Below are 15,814 nucleotides of genomic sequence, written 5' to 3'. Positions count from 1 at the left end.
ACCCCAAGGATAGTGGAACCGATTTCAACGTCTCTATATTTCGCTCTAGCACTTCTCGCATGCAAGAGGGATCGATTGCAAATACTCGGATTCGGAAGCCAACATTGGTTGACGAGGCGATTTTAATACTGTATCTCAGTACCTCCGATTCTTGTAAGTGCAGTTCGAAAGGACCACTCCGGTATTCTGGGGAAAGCAGCATAGGTATTATCACAAAGTTTTGGCTATGCGACTTTCTGCTGTCCGGGATAACATTTTAGGATGGATATGCAGCGCCATGAGGGACTCTTACCAGAGCCTGTGCCGTGGAGTTCTAGGGCCGCTAGATGGCCCAATGTCAGATCAAGCGACACCCCGGAGATCTTAAGCTGCCTCAATGCCATGCAACCCGACCAAGTTTTCATAATAGTGCTGATCCATGCCCGCCTGCGCTCTGGCTTCCGTGTTAAAAGGCCCTCGGAGAGCGCCTCGGAAATATTTCTGTACATTTGTGCGGAAAACCTCAACGGGGTCGGTCTCTTCCTGTCGGCAGATCCACGAAAGCCATCTGTGGCCGGTCGTAACATGAGTGATTTCGTCGTTGTGAATAATCTCCAGCGCGTCCACGCTCTCCTTGTCGCCAGCCTTGCGGAACTTGTCGATGGTCATCGGGTTGACGTCGAGCCCGCGGGCTTCGTGTACGAGGGCAATAATGCTGATGCGCGCCCGGAGATCATGGGCCGTAGATGTGGCTGATTCCCAGAGACCGTGGTGAACAGGAAGGGCTCCAAAGTAAGATCCCATCTCTTCAAGACGGGCCCGAAGTAAAGAAAAGTGCTTGGCTTCGTCATTGGCGACCTTCAACCAGTCATGGAAATAAGTCCGTGGTAGCTCGCGCGGGCTGCCCTGTGATGCTGCTTCTGTCTGGAAGGCAGCGAATCGAATGCAAATGTCGAGGGCAAGATCGATGGCCCACTGCTCAATATTGGCCAGCGCGTGTAGCATAGAAATTCTACTTTTGAGAGTGCCACCCTTTCCTGCTCTCGGCATCTCCCAAGGTTTGACGGATGTTAATCCATCACGAGGCGGTTCGGCCGGCGCGGACACTGTGCCACGCCCCAGCGGCATAGGAGATGGCGAGTCCTCTCGCTCGGTAAAGGTCGCATACAGATGTGCCGTCAATTCAATTTTGTGTTCAGGGTTCGATGTATTCAAGATATGCGCACACCAATCGCAAAGTGTGGCATTCTCGTCCAGATACCGAGCCGGCTCAGACGGAGAAGTTTCCATAGTTGACGCGGTCGATTTGGTTGCGGGCTCGTTCTTCTTCAGGCGCATCTTCTCGCTCACCGGCTCGAGTCTGGCGGCGGTGATGTTGTCTCCAGGATACTGCATGGTCACATTGTCGCCATGAACATTGATGGGAAAAGTGCAAGCCGTGATCCCCACACTCGACTCGCCCGTCTCTACATTGAAATCGTACGCATGCCACGGACACGACACGATATATGCGGAATCTTCGATGTCAACGGAGCTGTCCTGCATCGGCCCACCGGCATGGGGACACTCGGCCTCCATCGCATAATACAACCACCCGTCCTCGGTCTCGTTCGCATTTTTACTTTTCCCGCCTGGCGGTTCGATCGACGGGAGGCGGAAGAGCACCAGACGCTTGCCATCCGACAGGTGAATCACATAGCGCGATTGCGTTAAGTTAGAGAGCGGCCCAAGGCTGACTGACACCATAGTTGAAGATGCAGGCCAAAACAGGGCAACGATGCGATAAACAGGCACTGACAAAGTGAAAGTGAAATGGACTCTCGTTGATGTTGATTCGATGTTTCTTTGGCTCTTTTTGCGCCGGAGAAATTTTAGATCACGTGGTGATTGCCCCATGTGGGGTAGCCTAGTCCCGATCGGGCATCTCTACTGTCCCTCTGTCTTCTTTCTATCACATTGAGAAAGTCATTCGGATGGGCTGCTGTTTCTATTTTGACTAACTCTCAGATTCGATATATATAGCCAAGACTCACACGCCATCACTGTCAGGGAATAATAGGTAGGGCCTAGTTTGTCTGGTTGAAGGTCGAACTCGAACGAGGTACGAATAGCAGCCAAATAGCACGGCCAGCCGAATCCCTACCCAGCAGGTGGCCTCTGCTATCGAGATGAACGGATGAGGTATTCAATCACTTGGACAAGCCCGATCGTGTTCCATCATGACGATCAGTTGGAGAGTATGGGCGTGTACGGCGTTGAGGGTAGTAAGCCCGGGGCGGCGGCGCCGTCGCCGCATGGCTTTCTCACGAAGCAGTTCAGCTCACCCCAGATGAATATGGAAGATTGCTCGGGGAGGCGATATTCACCGCAACCAAGGTCAGTGGTCACCGTTTCCCACCATGTATCTGGGCAACTCAGCTGAAGAATGTGGTATAGCTGTACTGCCATTGGGCCACGACGACACTTGACAACCTGGGACGCGAAGATTCAGACCTCATTGTAGTCCCATTGAACTTGCTTCCTGCCGAGAAAAACGGAGACAAAGGTTGGACATCGGACGACGTACTTGGCCAGAGAAGGTATATTCAAGCGAAGATACTAAACAGGACCAATAGAGAAGTGCCCGAGGACCCTGATGCTTCCAATCTGTTAAAAACCATCGGCAGCGATCTGATGATAAACGCTTTTGCCTGTAATTTTAAGGTTCATGGGGTGGTGAATAAGGGATGTGGTAAGTTAGGAATGGTCCTCTACCTGCTCAGCCACCGACTCGAAATAGAATGAGGCTAACTACCTCAACACGCGCATCTTCAAACGCTTATCAATTAGCAGTCTGAATGATCAAGCTAGAGACAAGCCTATGTTTCTCACCGAGTCCATATTTACTGAGAGTGCCTATGGGGAATGTCTCGAAAAATACAAGGAACGTTTGGGGCTTGGAAGCGACGCAGCCGGAGACCTGGTGTCCTTGATAAACGTGACGATGAGTCCTTGGCCCCCCGATTCCACAGCCCTATCAGATATGGTGAAGGGGTTCAAGAAAATTGCAGGCGAGGAGGTCCAGGTAAGTCTTTATACACCTCTTTTTCTATATCCCTTGATGTTTGGGAACACATGGCTAAGTAGAGATAGCGGTGTCTGAAATGCAACATGCCGAGTCCCGATATCCATGGATTCGTCATGCAAGGGAGCTAAGAATTATTCTTGGTTCATCTTCCTATGTTTCACATGGCAAATCATCGTCGCCAGCTCGTCTTAGAGGCTGAGATCCCCGACCATATGATGTCAAAATACAAAGAAAAGAAGAACGCAAAACCTGATCAATTCTTCACCATCGCCAACGTGAATAAAGAACATCTTATGGACCTAGTTGAGACTGGATCATTTCGAGCTCGCATGGATGAAGGTATACCTAAGCCCCAGCCGCCGAGCGGAAACCCCCAGGGAGAGCCAGTGATGCCAAATCCACTGGCGGCGGGTTTCCAGGTGAAGATTAAACGAGTCGTGGTGTTGGAGACGCTTTGGTTCGACAGTTTGAGCAGCACATACCCGGAGAAAATGCAATTTTATCTGTACGGTTCCGGTCCGGGGTTTCAAATGGATCACGTCTTGAAGAAAGCACTAAATGCACAATTGTGTGCTAACTGTGTTCAGGTCGCAACGCATCTAAACAATTCGCCTTTAAGTGCACATCAGGGATTGGTACGCAAGGGAATACTGATCGAATTTGACCGTGTGCCTGAACATGCGATGCAGCCCCTGTAAGTTCCTCCTATCTTTGATGCTCAGCATGAGTTTGTCTAACATATCCTCAGGTCAACGAACGATGGTCATGACATTGCCAATGCTCCAGGTCTAGGATTCGTTCCTGGAGCCAGATCCGAGTTCACGGCTTTTAGAGACAGAACTAAAAATCGGGTTCTTACAAAGGGAACCCTTGAGTTGAAGGCTAATTTATTTGCTGATTGGTACGAGCTCAACATGGACCCCGCAGACCATCATTGATTGCCATTGGGAAGAGTTGGCTTTCATGTTCTGTGGGCACTGGTCCTTGTAACATGGAACAATAACTACTTCACTGCATCTACAGAGCCAGTTTGTCCCCCATTCCTTTAAATTAGTTGAGCATAGGCAGAAAATGGCACAAGTTCACCAAACCTCTTTTTAGTCTTCTCTTAGATACATTGTAGGATAGTTGCATTTATATTTAGGTGGAGGCGTGCGTCAAGTCACAAGTGTCGAATGAATGTGAGCAACAACCCGCGGATCATCATCATTCAATTGGCCGAAGGCGCAATCGGGTCTAGGAAACGAAGAGATACGGGAGTAGGAAGTATCACGTCAGGAAACCTGATTGATCTTCGTCAAAAACTGATTCTGTTTCTAGATGTACAAGCAAGCTCCTTGTCGTCATCGGTTCCAGGGTGGAACAAGCGCCATATTGTAGGAGGATTGGCAGTGTCAGCCCTGATACATCTGGGATTCGATAAAGTTCAATTCAGGTCCAGTCTGAGAGTGATACATGGGCCGCTCGCCTAGGCCTTGGAAGTCCGAATGCCGTGTCCGACGAGTGCACCGCTGTCGGCAGTTGTATTGGTCCTGATCTAGCGAAGATCGTCCATCCGAGGGCTCCGGCACTTGTTCCTATATGACGATCAAATTATGGTTTACCAGCCATTCAGGCTAGACCGTGAATCACATTGACAGGGAACTGGTCGGTGTCTGGGACCCAGTTGCCGACTTCTAGGCTTAGTGGAACGAAGTTAATGTTGCTGACGGATAGGACGATCTTTACGCTGTTCTACAAGGTACACGAAACAACTCTATTTGCCTTTGATGCCCAGAAATTGGAATCTGGATCTTCGGCCCGTTGCTCTTCGAATGATTCCCTGTGCTGAAACTGAATTAAGTAACTTCCACGAGATATGATGATGAGGGTTTTGTTGCTGCTGCTAATTCGGAATGACAGCCCTCCCTGACCTAAAAGCCTACGCAGCGTTTTATTCATCTCTTAACCGTTTAGTATTAACAACATAAACAACAGTACCCGGCTTAAAAACTTGGCCGCAAGACAGAATATTCGTTCCGTAATATAAGTATAAGGGTCATATACCAATCGTTTAGAGACCATGCCTTTGCATTGTGACTGACAGGCACTGGGAGTCATCAGACAATAGGCTACAAGCCCGTTCCAAGGGAAAAGGTGGCAACTGATCATCGCGACTGAGTCTGGGAGCATCGAACCCCTACGGAAGTATAGAAGGGTTTTATGCCTCAGGCATCAATCGCCACCCGAGTGCGTGATTTATCCGCATCGGCTGTTTTTCCCGCTCGCCCTCCTTTCGTTCTTTCTTTCTTTCGCCTGGTTCAGGTTCAGGGACAACCTTCTTTGATGACACGTCCCCGGGAAAACTCCGGTCGGTGCTTGTCAGTTTCATGGCTCGAGGGTGTTCGGTTTCTTCAATTTTGAGACGTTTTTGAAACGACGCGACAATCCTCTGCTCTCGGGCCTTACCCCGAATCCGGTGAAGGTCATCTCGTTGCACCAACCAGAATGCGACGATCGTCGCCTCTGTGTACACCTGATACTTACTTGACGGGAAACGGTTCAGGTTGAGTGTCCATCACGGCATCACCTATGAGGGTCCCACTGTGGTGCCTTGCGCCTGCAGGTGGTCAGGTCAACAGTGAACAGACCGGGGGGACCTCCCCGGGCGCGAATCTCAAGGGCAGCCCTGGGTTCAGACTCACTGGAAGAACGCTGATCTGGCGTACCGCAATTTGATTGAGTCCCCAACCTCTCACTGGCTCTACAACGATGGTCATCCATGGGTTTGCGATGTGTGTCGATCGTGAGATGTGGGGCGTCCTCCACAAAACACCCGGATCAACCTTTTCGTCCCTTGATAGGAGACGCAGTGTTCAGGGCTGCAAAGCCTACAGACTCTCGGAAGGGACTCGCGTCGTTAGCATGGAAGATTGGAAGCATGGAAGGATTATCCCTGATCACTGTTACAGGATCACGTCATAAAGCGTGAAAATTAAGTTAAGGTCTGCGATATGGTGTGCGCTTCCATTGTCTTTCCCTGGGATCCGAGGTCTCGTTTTTGAGTCTCGGTCCCGTTCCTTAACCTTGCCGGCACCGTCAGCTAGGAGACCTTGGAACTTGCCTTGTTTCGCATACAGGAAGATCATTGCAACATCTGCTTGCACGGTACTAGCATAGCCCGCGCTCTTTCTGACCTAGTACCTTGAAGACATGCCGTTTGGATAGCTGACGTCTAAGGCTCCACTCCTAAATATTGAGTTTCTTCGATGGACCGTATGGAAGGACATGCCCGACGGTGACCTGATGATCTTCTCACAGCTTTCCATGATGAGGTGCTTTCCGTCCAAATTGTACTGATCCATCGTCACAGCCGTTGCCGGTTTGCTGCGAGCCCGATCGCGACCCTTTGCTTGACGTCCAAGTCTATAAAAGCCATGCCAGCAGCCCGTTAATGAACATTACTTTGCAATCAAACTCAGTGAGCTCGGTCTTGATTGAATCTGGAATTCAATTCTTTCTTTCGTGTGATTTGATATCATTTGTCTTTCTTTGACTCAATTACTCAAAACATTCATTCAATCTTTCAAATTTCTTTCGAAATGAAGTACTCCAACGCCGCCATTCTGGGCTTCCTGGGCTGTGCCCTTGCCCTGCCTACGCCTGCTCAAGACGAGAGTCAGGGACTCCCCAACCTCGCACTCCCTATTCCTAGCGGAATCTCCGACCTGCTGCACCCGTCCGGAGCACCAAGCGGATCTGACTCGTCTAGCGGCGGAGCCGGAGGCCTACTTCCCTCCGGTCTGCCTGACATCTCCAAGCTGCTGCCCACCGACCTCCCTATCAAGCGCGATGAAAGCGGTGGCCTGCCATTCCCCATTCCCAGCGGAATCTCCGACCTGCTGAACGGAGGCTCCGGCGGATCTGGTTCGTCTAGCGGCGGATCTGGAAACCTGCCCATCCCCAGCGGAATCTCCGATCTGCTGCACGGAGGATCCAGCGGATCTGGCTCATCCAGCGGATCCGGAGGCCTTCCCTCCGGTCTGCCCGACCTCACCAAGCTGCTGCCCACCGATCTCCCCATCAAGCGCGACGAAAGCGGTGGTCTGCCATTCCCCATTCCCAGCGGAATCTCCGACCTGCTGAACGGAGGCTCCAGCGGATCCGGTTCGTCTAGCGGCGGATCCGGAAGCCTGCCCATCCCTAGCGGAATCTCCAACCTGCTGAACGGAGGCTCCGGCGGATCTGGCTCGTCCAGCGGCGGAACCGGAGGCCTGCTCCCCTCCGGTCTGCCCGACATCTCCAAGCTGCTGCCCACCGACCTCCCTATCAAGCGTGCCGAGGAGGAGGGCCGCCTGCCGTTCCACCTTCTGCCCAGTGGCTTCCCTAACTTCCCGAACCTCCCCAAGCCCACTGGCCTCTTCCCCGAGCCCCCTAAGCCTGTTGGCGGTGAGCAGCCTGCTCCAACTCCGACTAGCGCGGCTGTCCCTACTAGATCGGCTGTTGCTTTCAAGGCTTAAATGGACATGAAAAAGGATGCGTGGACTTTGTAGAATCAGGAGACGATGACTATATGATGGGAAGTAGACACCTTTTTGAAGGGTCATGATGACATGGATATTGGATGATGAATGTGGGTACAGTTACGGATTGTGTATCTATCTATAGAAGTGAGAAAGAAGATGTATAGATAGATGGAAATATAGACAAGCTGGATATATGATCTACTTCGTGCTGTTTTTCTCGTAAATGTGTACAAACAGATGTGTGAATTCCCCACTAAATGATCGAATAAGCAAAACGGAAGATGTTTTTTACCCAATGTAATGTGGACTTAATTTTTAACAGTCTTGTCCTCAAACGAAAAGACTAGTTCAAACATGAATATGCAAGATGCAAGTGAGTGAATCGGTCTTCCAGCCCAATCCAATCGAATCCCATAATTCTCTATAAACAATTTCTTTCTTCCCCTATGCAAATCAAAACGCTCAGACTTAATGAAGAAGAACAACATCACACACACACAAACACACACCCTAACCATCGAAAGAAAGGTTCGGTTAGACTCAAGTAAACACATCCGTAGCATATCGTTCCTTCGTCTTCAACCCCTCCAAGAACTCCTCCGCGGCCTTCTCCTCGTCGCCCTCATCGACGTCCTCGCCGCGCTCGCGCGCCTGGCGGTAATGCTCGCGCCGCTTCTCCAGATACATAGATTTGCAAGCCTGGCGCACGCCCTGGCCGACGCCCGTCGTGCCACAGACATAGACGCGCGCACCGCTATCAAACAGCTCGACAATCTCCTTGCGGTCGTCGAGCATCAGGTCCTGCACGTGCCGACTGGGAGTGCCGTCAGCGGGCCGGCTGTAGGCGTAGCGGACGTCGACGGCGCCCTGACGCGCCCACTCGTTCAGCTCGTCAGCGTGGATGTCGTCACTTCCCGGGGTGCGGCAGCCGACGTAAAGGATGGCTTTGGCGGCTTTCCCGACGTCCGGGTGCTCGTTCGCTGAGCCCATGGGGCTGCGACGGCCGCGGATCTTCTCGACTCGGTCCATGACGAAACCGCGGAAGGGGGCGAGGCCGCTACCGGCGCAGGCCATGATCATGGGCGTGTCGAGGTCGATCGGGGGCTTGAAGCCTGTGTGCGAGGGGCGGACGGAGATGTGTGCGCGCTCTTCGGGTTGGAGCTCGGAGAGGTATGTGGAGGCTACGCCGACGTACTGCTCGTCGGAGGAGGAGAGGGATGGGGCGCTGAGGACCGAGAAGGTGATCGTGCATTCTGTGGGGTCGACGAGTGGTGACGAGGAGATGGAATACTGACGCACGCGCATGGGCGGTAGCATGGCGAGGAAGTCACCGATCGGGAGGTTGACGGAGGGATACCGCATGAGGATGTCCAGGGGGCTTAGGCGCTTCTTGCTGATCTCTTCGGTGAAGCGGGTGGGGCTGGATGCGAGATACTGGAGCTCAGCCTGGACGTCGGCGTCTGAGGAAGCGGCGTTGGCGATGGTGGTGAGGTCTCGCTTGGAGGCCGGCTGCGAGAGCTCCACGTACGTCGCGAAGAGCTCGAAGGCGGAGATGGGCGTGCCCAAGGGGATCGCGGTGGGCCCGTTGGAGGTCTGCGATGGTTTCGAGACCGTGAGCATGGCGTCGGATGGGAGGTTGAAGCGGCTGATCGCTCGTCGGACAACATGGTCCGGGTTGGTGGGAAGCACGGCGAGATAGTCACCGCATTGGTAGGTCATGTCGACGGGAAGCTTGAATCGGATCATCCGCTTGACAGGAACGCCGGGCGCCGTCAGAAGTTTGTTCTCGATCACGGATCCCTCATGCAGCTGGAGACCTAGCGTAGAAGGCCGCGTTCCTTTGCTGACGTCTACCTGAAGGGCCGATTTGCTTTCTTTCGCCTGGGAGCGGCCGAACTTGCCCGTCACCGCAGGCCAGAAGACGGATTCACCCCAGCTATCGAAGTTGGTGAACATGTCTGAGTTCGCGGCATCGGCGACTCCAAGGTCGCAAAGGCGGTTTCCGCCTCGTTCCTCAACCAGCTGGTTGATAGCCTTGGGAATGCGGTGGAAGGTGGTTGCCCAGTCGTCTGTCGTTTTCGAGATTAGCGAGGGTACGGCATACTGAAGAATTTAGAGGATACTTACGATGGCCGCAGCCAAAGACGGCATAGTTTGTGCCCTCGAGTTCGTTTTCCTTCAGGTTGCTCAGCCACTCGAAGAAGTGAGCGGCGTTGTCTGGAGGTTGGCCCTCGTACGAGGCCGAGATGAAGACCACAGGGTCATCCTTCGGGACGTTCTGCATGGCCGAGTCCAGGGATTTGACCTCGGCAGCAAACCCATAACCAGCGGCATCATCTGCCAGTCTTCGAGCAAACGCCTCACAGGTTCCAGTGTTGCTGCCAAAGAAGATATGCATGGGCTTGGCATCGCCCGCGGGAGTCACCTTCTTCTTGCGGTCTTTGATGCTAGCATCCGAGTCTTCGGAGGAAGCTTCGCCGCTGTTCAAGAAAGCACCCAGCTTTGTGGCGTCCATACCGTGTCGAAGGGTTGCCTTCATGTGGAACCCATCGGGCTTGATCGTGAGGGTCTGCTTCAAACGTAGATCATAGCTAGGGTCATCCATTTGGAAGTTGAAATTCTGCAAGAGCATCGACACCAGAAGCAGCACCTCCTGCCAAGCAAACGGGCGACCGATGCAGGCGCGCATGCCGTTGCCAAATGGCTTCCAGGCGTTTTTCGGCAGTTTCTCGAATTCCGCGTCCAGCATTCTCTCCGGTCTGAAATCCTCCGCGTCGTCGCCGTAGATCTTAGGATCCCGGTGCAGCTTGCCCAGAATAGCCACGATGGCCTCGTCTTCTTCCAGGGCGTATTTGCCGCCGCCCAGGGTCACAGGGGTCTCGGTATTCTTGGTCGGGTGAGCGTGGAAAGCAATCAAGGGAGCCGGAGATCGAAGACGTAGGGTTTCGCGCATCACAGCCGTGATGTACGGCAGCTTCGACACATCTTCCACGGTGATCTTGCGTCGCCCAATCACCGTATCCACTTCTTGCTGCGCCTTCTGGTAGGCCTTGGGGTTCTTGAGAAGGTAATAGAACAAGAACGAGAGCATGCCAGAAGTTGTCTCGTGGCCTAAAACGTGCGTTAGCTCGTCAAATCACTCTTCCGAGGGTGGCTTTTCGTACCGGCAATCAGGAATGTAATCATGTTGTTGATGATGGAGCTGTCCGAGAGGCCTTGACCGGTCTTGGGGTCGCGGCCCAGAATCAGGGCGTTTAGTAGATCCTTCTTATCCTCCGGGTTGTTCTTGCGCGCATCTACCAAGTCCTGAGCCAGCTTTCGTAGGAATTCAATGTCATGCCAGTACTTGTTGTTGTCGCTGGTGGGGAGGCTGTTCATGAGTGCTGGGCGCCGGGCTCGGTCCCCCGAGCCTTGCAGCAATGTGACCATCGCTTCCACGAAGGGGTGCATCTCTTCGTGGTAGAATGAGTTGAAACGGGTACCCATAGAGCAAAGAGCGATGGTGTCCAGGGCCAGCCGGGTGAAATCATCGGTGACCATAATTGGCACGTTGGGACCTTGACGAGCCCATTTCAGGGCAAGCTGACTGGCGATGTCGTACATATCTTGACGAAATTAGCATATTGGCCTGTCGAGAGACGGATGGCAAAATAAAGAAGAAGAAAAACACCTACCATCGAACATGGCCCGAATTGTCAGAGGTCCAAATGCAGGGACCAAAACTCGGTGGGCGATCTCCCAGTTCTCTTCGCCGGGATAATGGGCCGTGAACAGGCCGTCTTCGACGCCATTTCGGATTTCTTGCAGGCCAGCCACAACCTTTTTCGTGAATCGTTCTTCGTTACAGATCTCATCAACTAGTTCATGGGAACTGATAAAGACTCTCGTCTTTCCAACGATGGATAACCGGAAAATAGGCCCTGGTCAGAGTTAGCTGGATTTTCATCGCCAAGGCATTGGGAGGGAGCTACCATAGTTATCTGCCATCAACGAGAAACTCTGCTCGGGTACCTCGGGGTCGACATCTAGTACATTGCCCAGGAAGGGCACACCCCTGGGGCCCGGGATGGGGATGAATTTCGAATCGCTCATGGCGATCGGGGATCGATGACGTATGTCGTTGAGCTGTCAGGCGGGGTTCAATGGGGAGAAGTGACTTTTTTCGGCGTTCTTTTGTCCTTTACCAATGCGACTATATCCAAAACGAAGTTTTTTAAGGAATGTCACAAAGAGGAGATTGATCGGAGGATTCGAAGGAGGGGCGAGCAGGGCTGTATTTAAAATTGGGGGGCGCCGTTGGCTGTGTGAGCTCTCTGGCTGGTTGCACGTGTGACGCGGAACTTTGTCGCTGTCAATGACAAGTGAAATGGCATTGCGAATAAAAATAAATAAAAATAAAATCCAGGACTGTCCAGAACCAGTTAAAGGCTCGAATATCGTCGCATCTCGAGGTCGGGCCCATGCCTGCATGCGGAAATGCCTCGGATGTCTCTGTTGGCGGGCAGATTAGAATAGGCCTTGTGCTGATTGAGTGTGGCCTTATGCCAGACGGCCCTCATAACCCGTGCATAAACAGACCAACCGTCCCAGAGAACGACCCCAACGGTTCCACCGGAGACAACTTTCGACCGCCGAGTTGAGTCGGAGAAGACCGACTCCACGCATGCCGACCGCCAGTTGGGCCGGTCCCCTGTTCACTAATCACGAATTCAGATCTGATCAGAAGGATATTTCAACGTCGATATCGTCCCCGATAGGATTTAGTGCAATGTACTGCTCATGCATCACCGATCGGTCATTCCCTCCGATTATGCTGACTTCAAACTGACTTCAGACTTCAGACTGGTCGCTCGCCACCGGTGGGGAGATTACCTAATGGCCCATCTTGGCTGGATTGGCACCAGGCATCAACAAACACACACCTACGGGGGATAACGGGCTAGAACAGGGAATCTCCAAGGTTCATGGATCAGCTGAACATCAGAGACGATGAGATAAGATTGGGGACTGGATCGACGATGCCTGTCTGCCGAGGCTGACCGGTCTGCAGGCTATGCACCCAAGAAGTGGCGTCCGCTTCCTCAGCAGGTCAATGATCCACTCAACCTGCCCTTGCAGGAGTGTAGAATCATGGGGTTCTTCCAGAGTGCGGATTGATTTTGATCTCGACTTTCCCCGTCATGTGGCTTCTTGTCAGTTAGCTTGAATATGGAAACTGAGTGTCCTGAAACCACCCAGCTTTCTCTCGTGTGAACTCAGGGTGGAACACTCTGTTTACGTTCCAGGGACCGGGTGCACCGCAGTGGTCAAAAACGATGAATTGAATGGAATTATTGCCTGGTAAGTAACCGGCGAAATGCTTGGCGTGTTGCCTCAGGCATTCCAACACCCACACATTCTGGAGTCAGAAAGAACACAGTGACACACGTCCTACGACTACTTATTAATTCCTCCATTGTGCACGCCAGCAAGATCGAGATGCGGTTGTTACGCTGCATCTCGAGATGAACGGCGGCTAGTTCTAGCTCGTCACACTCAAGACAAATCCTAAAGGCAAGGTAAACCCCAATTCTCACTGGTATATTTATACCTCATCCAGTAGGAGGAAAACGTACGTAATTCTATCCAATCTCGTACTCCGTGTATGTCTATTCGAAACTGGGCTTGTCGCCGTAGATTGAAGACGACTTACTCAGTACTCCGGGCACCGCTGATCAAGCCATTAGCAATCTCGAATGGCCTCGCCTGTCAATCGCGACTTTTTAGCCGCCTGGGTTTCTTGCTTTCCGATCATTTTATTCACCCTGAGTATTCTCAAACCTGGTTATATTATGTGCAGGGAATGTATCGGCACACCAGAATGTCTGTTCGCATAGGCATAGATCTATTCCAAGTAGCCCTTAACTATGCCATGGTCGTAGTCGAAGTCTTCGACTCTGTAGACAATTCTCCTGGTTGGTCAGAATGACAGAATCTGAGTAAGCGGACACAAACGGTATTGTTAAATTGCCATGGGGTTGCCAGAGATGAGTTTATATCAGCCTTCTGAGCCTAACAATCAGCCGTCTCCACCGTGTCGCTCCACCAGTCAACAAGGGGAAACGATGCGCATCAGCCTTGAAGAAGTACCCCTTCCACTGTCCAGTCACGTAAATCATGGGAAATCATGAAGAATAAGGACACATTTAATTTCCCCGTGATTCATGAATCATGATATGGGGAGACTTTCCACAAAACTCCACGCCCGGAATGCTTCTCGCTCATTAAACGTCGGCGAAATTCCACCAGTCCGAAGACTCAAAACGGTCTAAGAACCACCGAATTCATTTGGACTGTTTCAGTCTCCCACAATGACCAATGGGTCCTCTACAATCTCTTGATATTTTTAATTTAGTCTCACCCCCCCCTGAAACGCTCTCACAAGCTAAGCTTTTTAGTTTTAGAAACCACAAAGTTATATCTTAGCCATGCTGCCCCAATTCGACATGTCTGCTTCCTCTTCACTTTCCTTCCATTCTCTACCCCATTCATTCGCTTCTTCTATCTTTCATTCTTCCCCGTAGCGACTGGTTCGCTACTCTTCCATTCTTTCTCCCCAAATAATCACCATCATCATGCGTTCTGCCTACGCCACCGTCCCCCTGGCTCTGGCCCTCCGCGCCGCCGCCGCCACCACCAAGGACTCCTGGGCCTTCGGAAACGGCTTCTACTCCGGTCCCTCGTCCGGTAACGCCCACATCACCAAGGCTACCTGGTCTCTCGTGCCCCCCGCCGTGCCCTCCGGCGTGACTGTCAGTGACAAGAGCGACCAAGTCTGGGTTTCCCTCTGGATCGGCCTGTCCTCGACTGCCGGTGACCAGGACGCCAACCTGTACCAGCCTCTGCTGAACTGGTCGCCTGATCAGGAGTCTCAGTATGTTTGAATTTCCGGTCTTTTCTTTGGGGATGGTTTATCTCCGTGGGTAATGAAGAGGATGCTAATGCGATGGTTTTAGGGGTTGCTCTGCTAGCGCTGAGGAGTGGTGTGTTGCTGCTAGCACTTATACTCCTGGTTAGTTCCTTGACTCTTTGCTCTACTCCGTGGAGGAGACGCAAGAGTTCCCCTGTTAAGTTGAACTTGATATTAATGTCGATTCATTCTAGACGGTCAGAACGGCCAGGACTACGTCACCGTCCCCAAGGACACCCAGGTTGACTTTGAAAGTACGTCTCCCCTCATCCATCTATACCAACCTCCTCTATGTGATAGTCCCAACATCCAGAAAACTAACACCTAATCTAGCCTCCGTCTCCGACAACAAGGTCATCCAGACCGTCACCATCGACAACAAGGTCGTCTCCAAGGAATCCGACGGTACGTGACCACCCCTCCCCAAAAAAGTAAACCGAACCAGCCCAATAATACAATACTAATAAAAATCCCCGTTCCACAGCCCTTGACAGCCCCCTCCTCTACCTTTACTCCGGAGATGAATGCTACACCGGCTCCGGCACCTGTGGCACCCTCGAGGCCTACAGCTACACCAACATCACGATCCACCTGAGCGAGGCGGACGAGAAGTACGGTGAAACCCTCAGCTTGTACAGCGGCACCGCGTCGACCGGTTTCACTACCTCCGACAAGGGCAAGACGTGGCATGCGGATGCTGTTAAGATCAAGGAGGATACTTTCCCTAATGTGCAGCAGTAAGTGCTCTGCATGTAGTAAGTAAGTGAATGAGTGTTCAGTGGGATGGTGGGGTTGATCGCTTAGGTGTAGGAGGTAACTACGGGTGGTGAAAGTGAACGCATGGTTCTTGATAGGGGGGTGTATTTACTTTTACTATATAGGGGACATATTTATTGAATAAATCATATCCGATAGTCAATACTACTCCGTGATTGTAGACAATCCAGAAGGGAAAGTATGCCCGATCATCGGAACAGATGAAGCTAATAGGAACTAGAAAGAAAAAAGAAAGAAACCAAGTTCTTCAAACTAAAAGAACCCGGCATGACTCCACCAACTCCACTTCCTCGACACGGCCGGCCCAACGAGTCAAGATTCGAGAACGCCAAAGTAAAAAAAATTTTTTAAAGAAGAACTAGGCCCTCGTGTTTCCGAATCTGTGCTAGAGTGAGGGAATAATGTCAAGGGTTTAGTTAGGGGCAAGCTAGAGCCGAGGTTCATTATAAGTGACATTTTGACAGAAGAAGAAGAGGTTGGTTCATTTGGAATGGGAGTGGGGCTGGTTCTTATTCTCAGTGTACGCAGTGTTAGCCA

The 15,814-nt window shown here is 51.9% G+C and overlaps 5 protein-coding genes across 5 annotated transcripts; 3 read left to right on the top strand and 2 right to left on the bottom strand.

Moving 5' to 3' along the window:
* Positions 1-363: 363 nt before the first annotated feature.
* KD926_007914 (Rieske [2Fe-2S] domain protein) lies at positions 364-1,725 on the bottom strand (the record flags this gene model as incomplete). Its single annotated transcript, XM_053102482.1, has 1 exon — positions 364-1,725. One exon carries the CDS (start codon positions 1,723-1,725, stop codon positions 364-366), a length of 1,362 nt encoding a protein of 453 aa, XP_052960480.1.
* A 1,114-nt stretch (positions 1,726-2,839) lies between these two features.
* KD926_007913 (group II decarboxylase) lies at positions 2,840-3,984 on the top strand (the record flags this gene model as incomplete). The annotated part of the gene is made up of 3 exons (XM_053102472.1): positions 2,840-3,043; positions 3,229-3,740; positions 3,795-3,984. The coding sequence occupies 3 exons, from the start codon at positions 2,840-2,842 to the stop codon at positions 3,982-3,984; spliced, it is 906 nt and encodes a 301-aa protein (XP_052960479.1).
* Positions 3,985-6,627: 2,643 nt separating this feature from the next.
* Positions 6,628-7,545, top strand: KD926_007912 (uncharacterized protein; the record flags this gene model as incomplete). Its single annotated transcript, XM_053102461.1, has 1 exon — positions 6,628-7,545. One exon carries the CDS (start codon positions 6,628-6,630, stop codon positions 7,543-7,545), a length of 918 nt encoding a protein of 305 aa, XP_052960478.1.
* Positions 7,546-8,091: 546 nt separating this feature from the next.
* KD926_007911 (bifunctional cytochrome P450/NADPH--P450 reductase) lies at positions 8,092-11,643 on the bottom strand (the record flags this gene model as incomplete). The annotated part of the gene is made up of 5 exons (XM_053102450.1): positions 8,092-9,620; positions 9,679-10,662; positions 10,716-11,156; positions 11,226-11,471; positions 11,523-11,643. The coding sequence occupies 5 exons, from the start codon at positions 11,641-11,643 to the stop codon at positions 8,092-8,094; spliced, it is 3,321 nt and encodes a 1,106-aa protein (XP_052960477.1).
* Positions 11,644-14,165: 2,522 nt separating this feature from the next.
* On the top strand, positions 14,166-15,241 carry KD926_007910 (uncharacterized protein; the record flags this gene model as incomplete). The annotated part of the gene is made up of 5 exons (XM_053102439.1): positions 14,166-14,464; positions 14,547-14,602; positions 14,695-14,754; positions 14,834-14,905; positions 14,985-15,241. The coding sequence occupies 5 exons, from the start codon at positions 14,166-14,168 to the stop codon at positions 15,239-15,241; spliced, it is 744 nt and encodes a 247-aa protein (XP_052960476.1).
* Positions 15,242-15,814: the final 573 nt, after the last annotated feature.

This window comes from Aspergillus affinis, assembly GCF_023601865.1.
Source record: "Aspergillus affinis strain CMG 70 chromosome Unknown NODE_4_length_623078_cov_86_301200, whole genome shotgun sequence".
In the NCBI taxonomy this organism is placed as follows: domain Eukaryota; kingdom Fungi; phylum Ascomycota; class Eurotiomycetes; order Eurotiales; family Aspergillaceae; genus Aspergillus; species Aspergillus affinis.
This window is presented reverse-complemented; position numbering and strand designations above follow the sequence as displayed.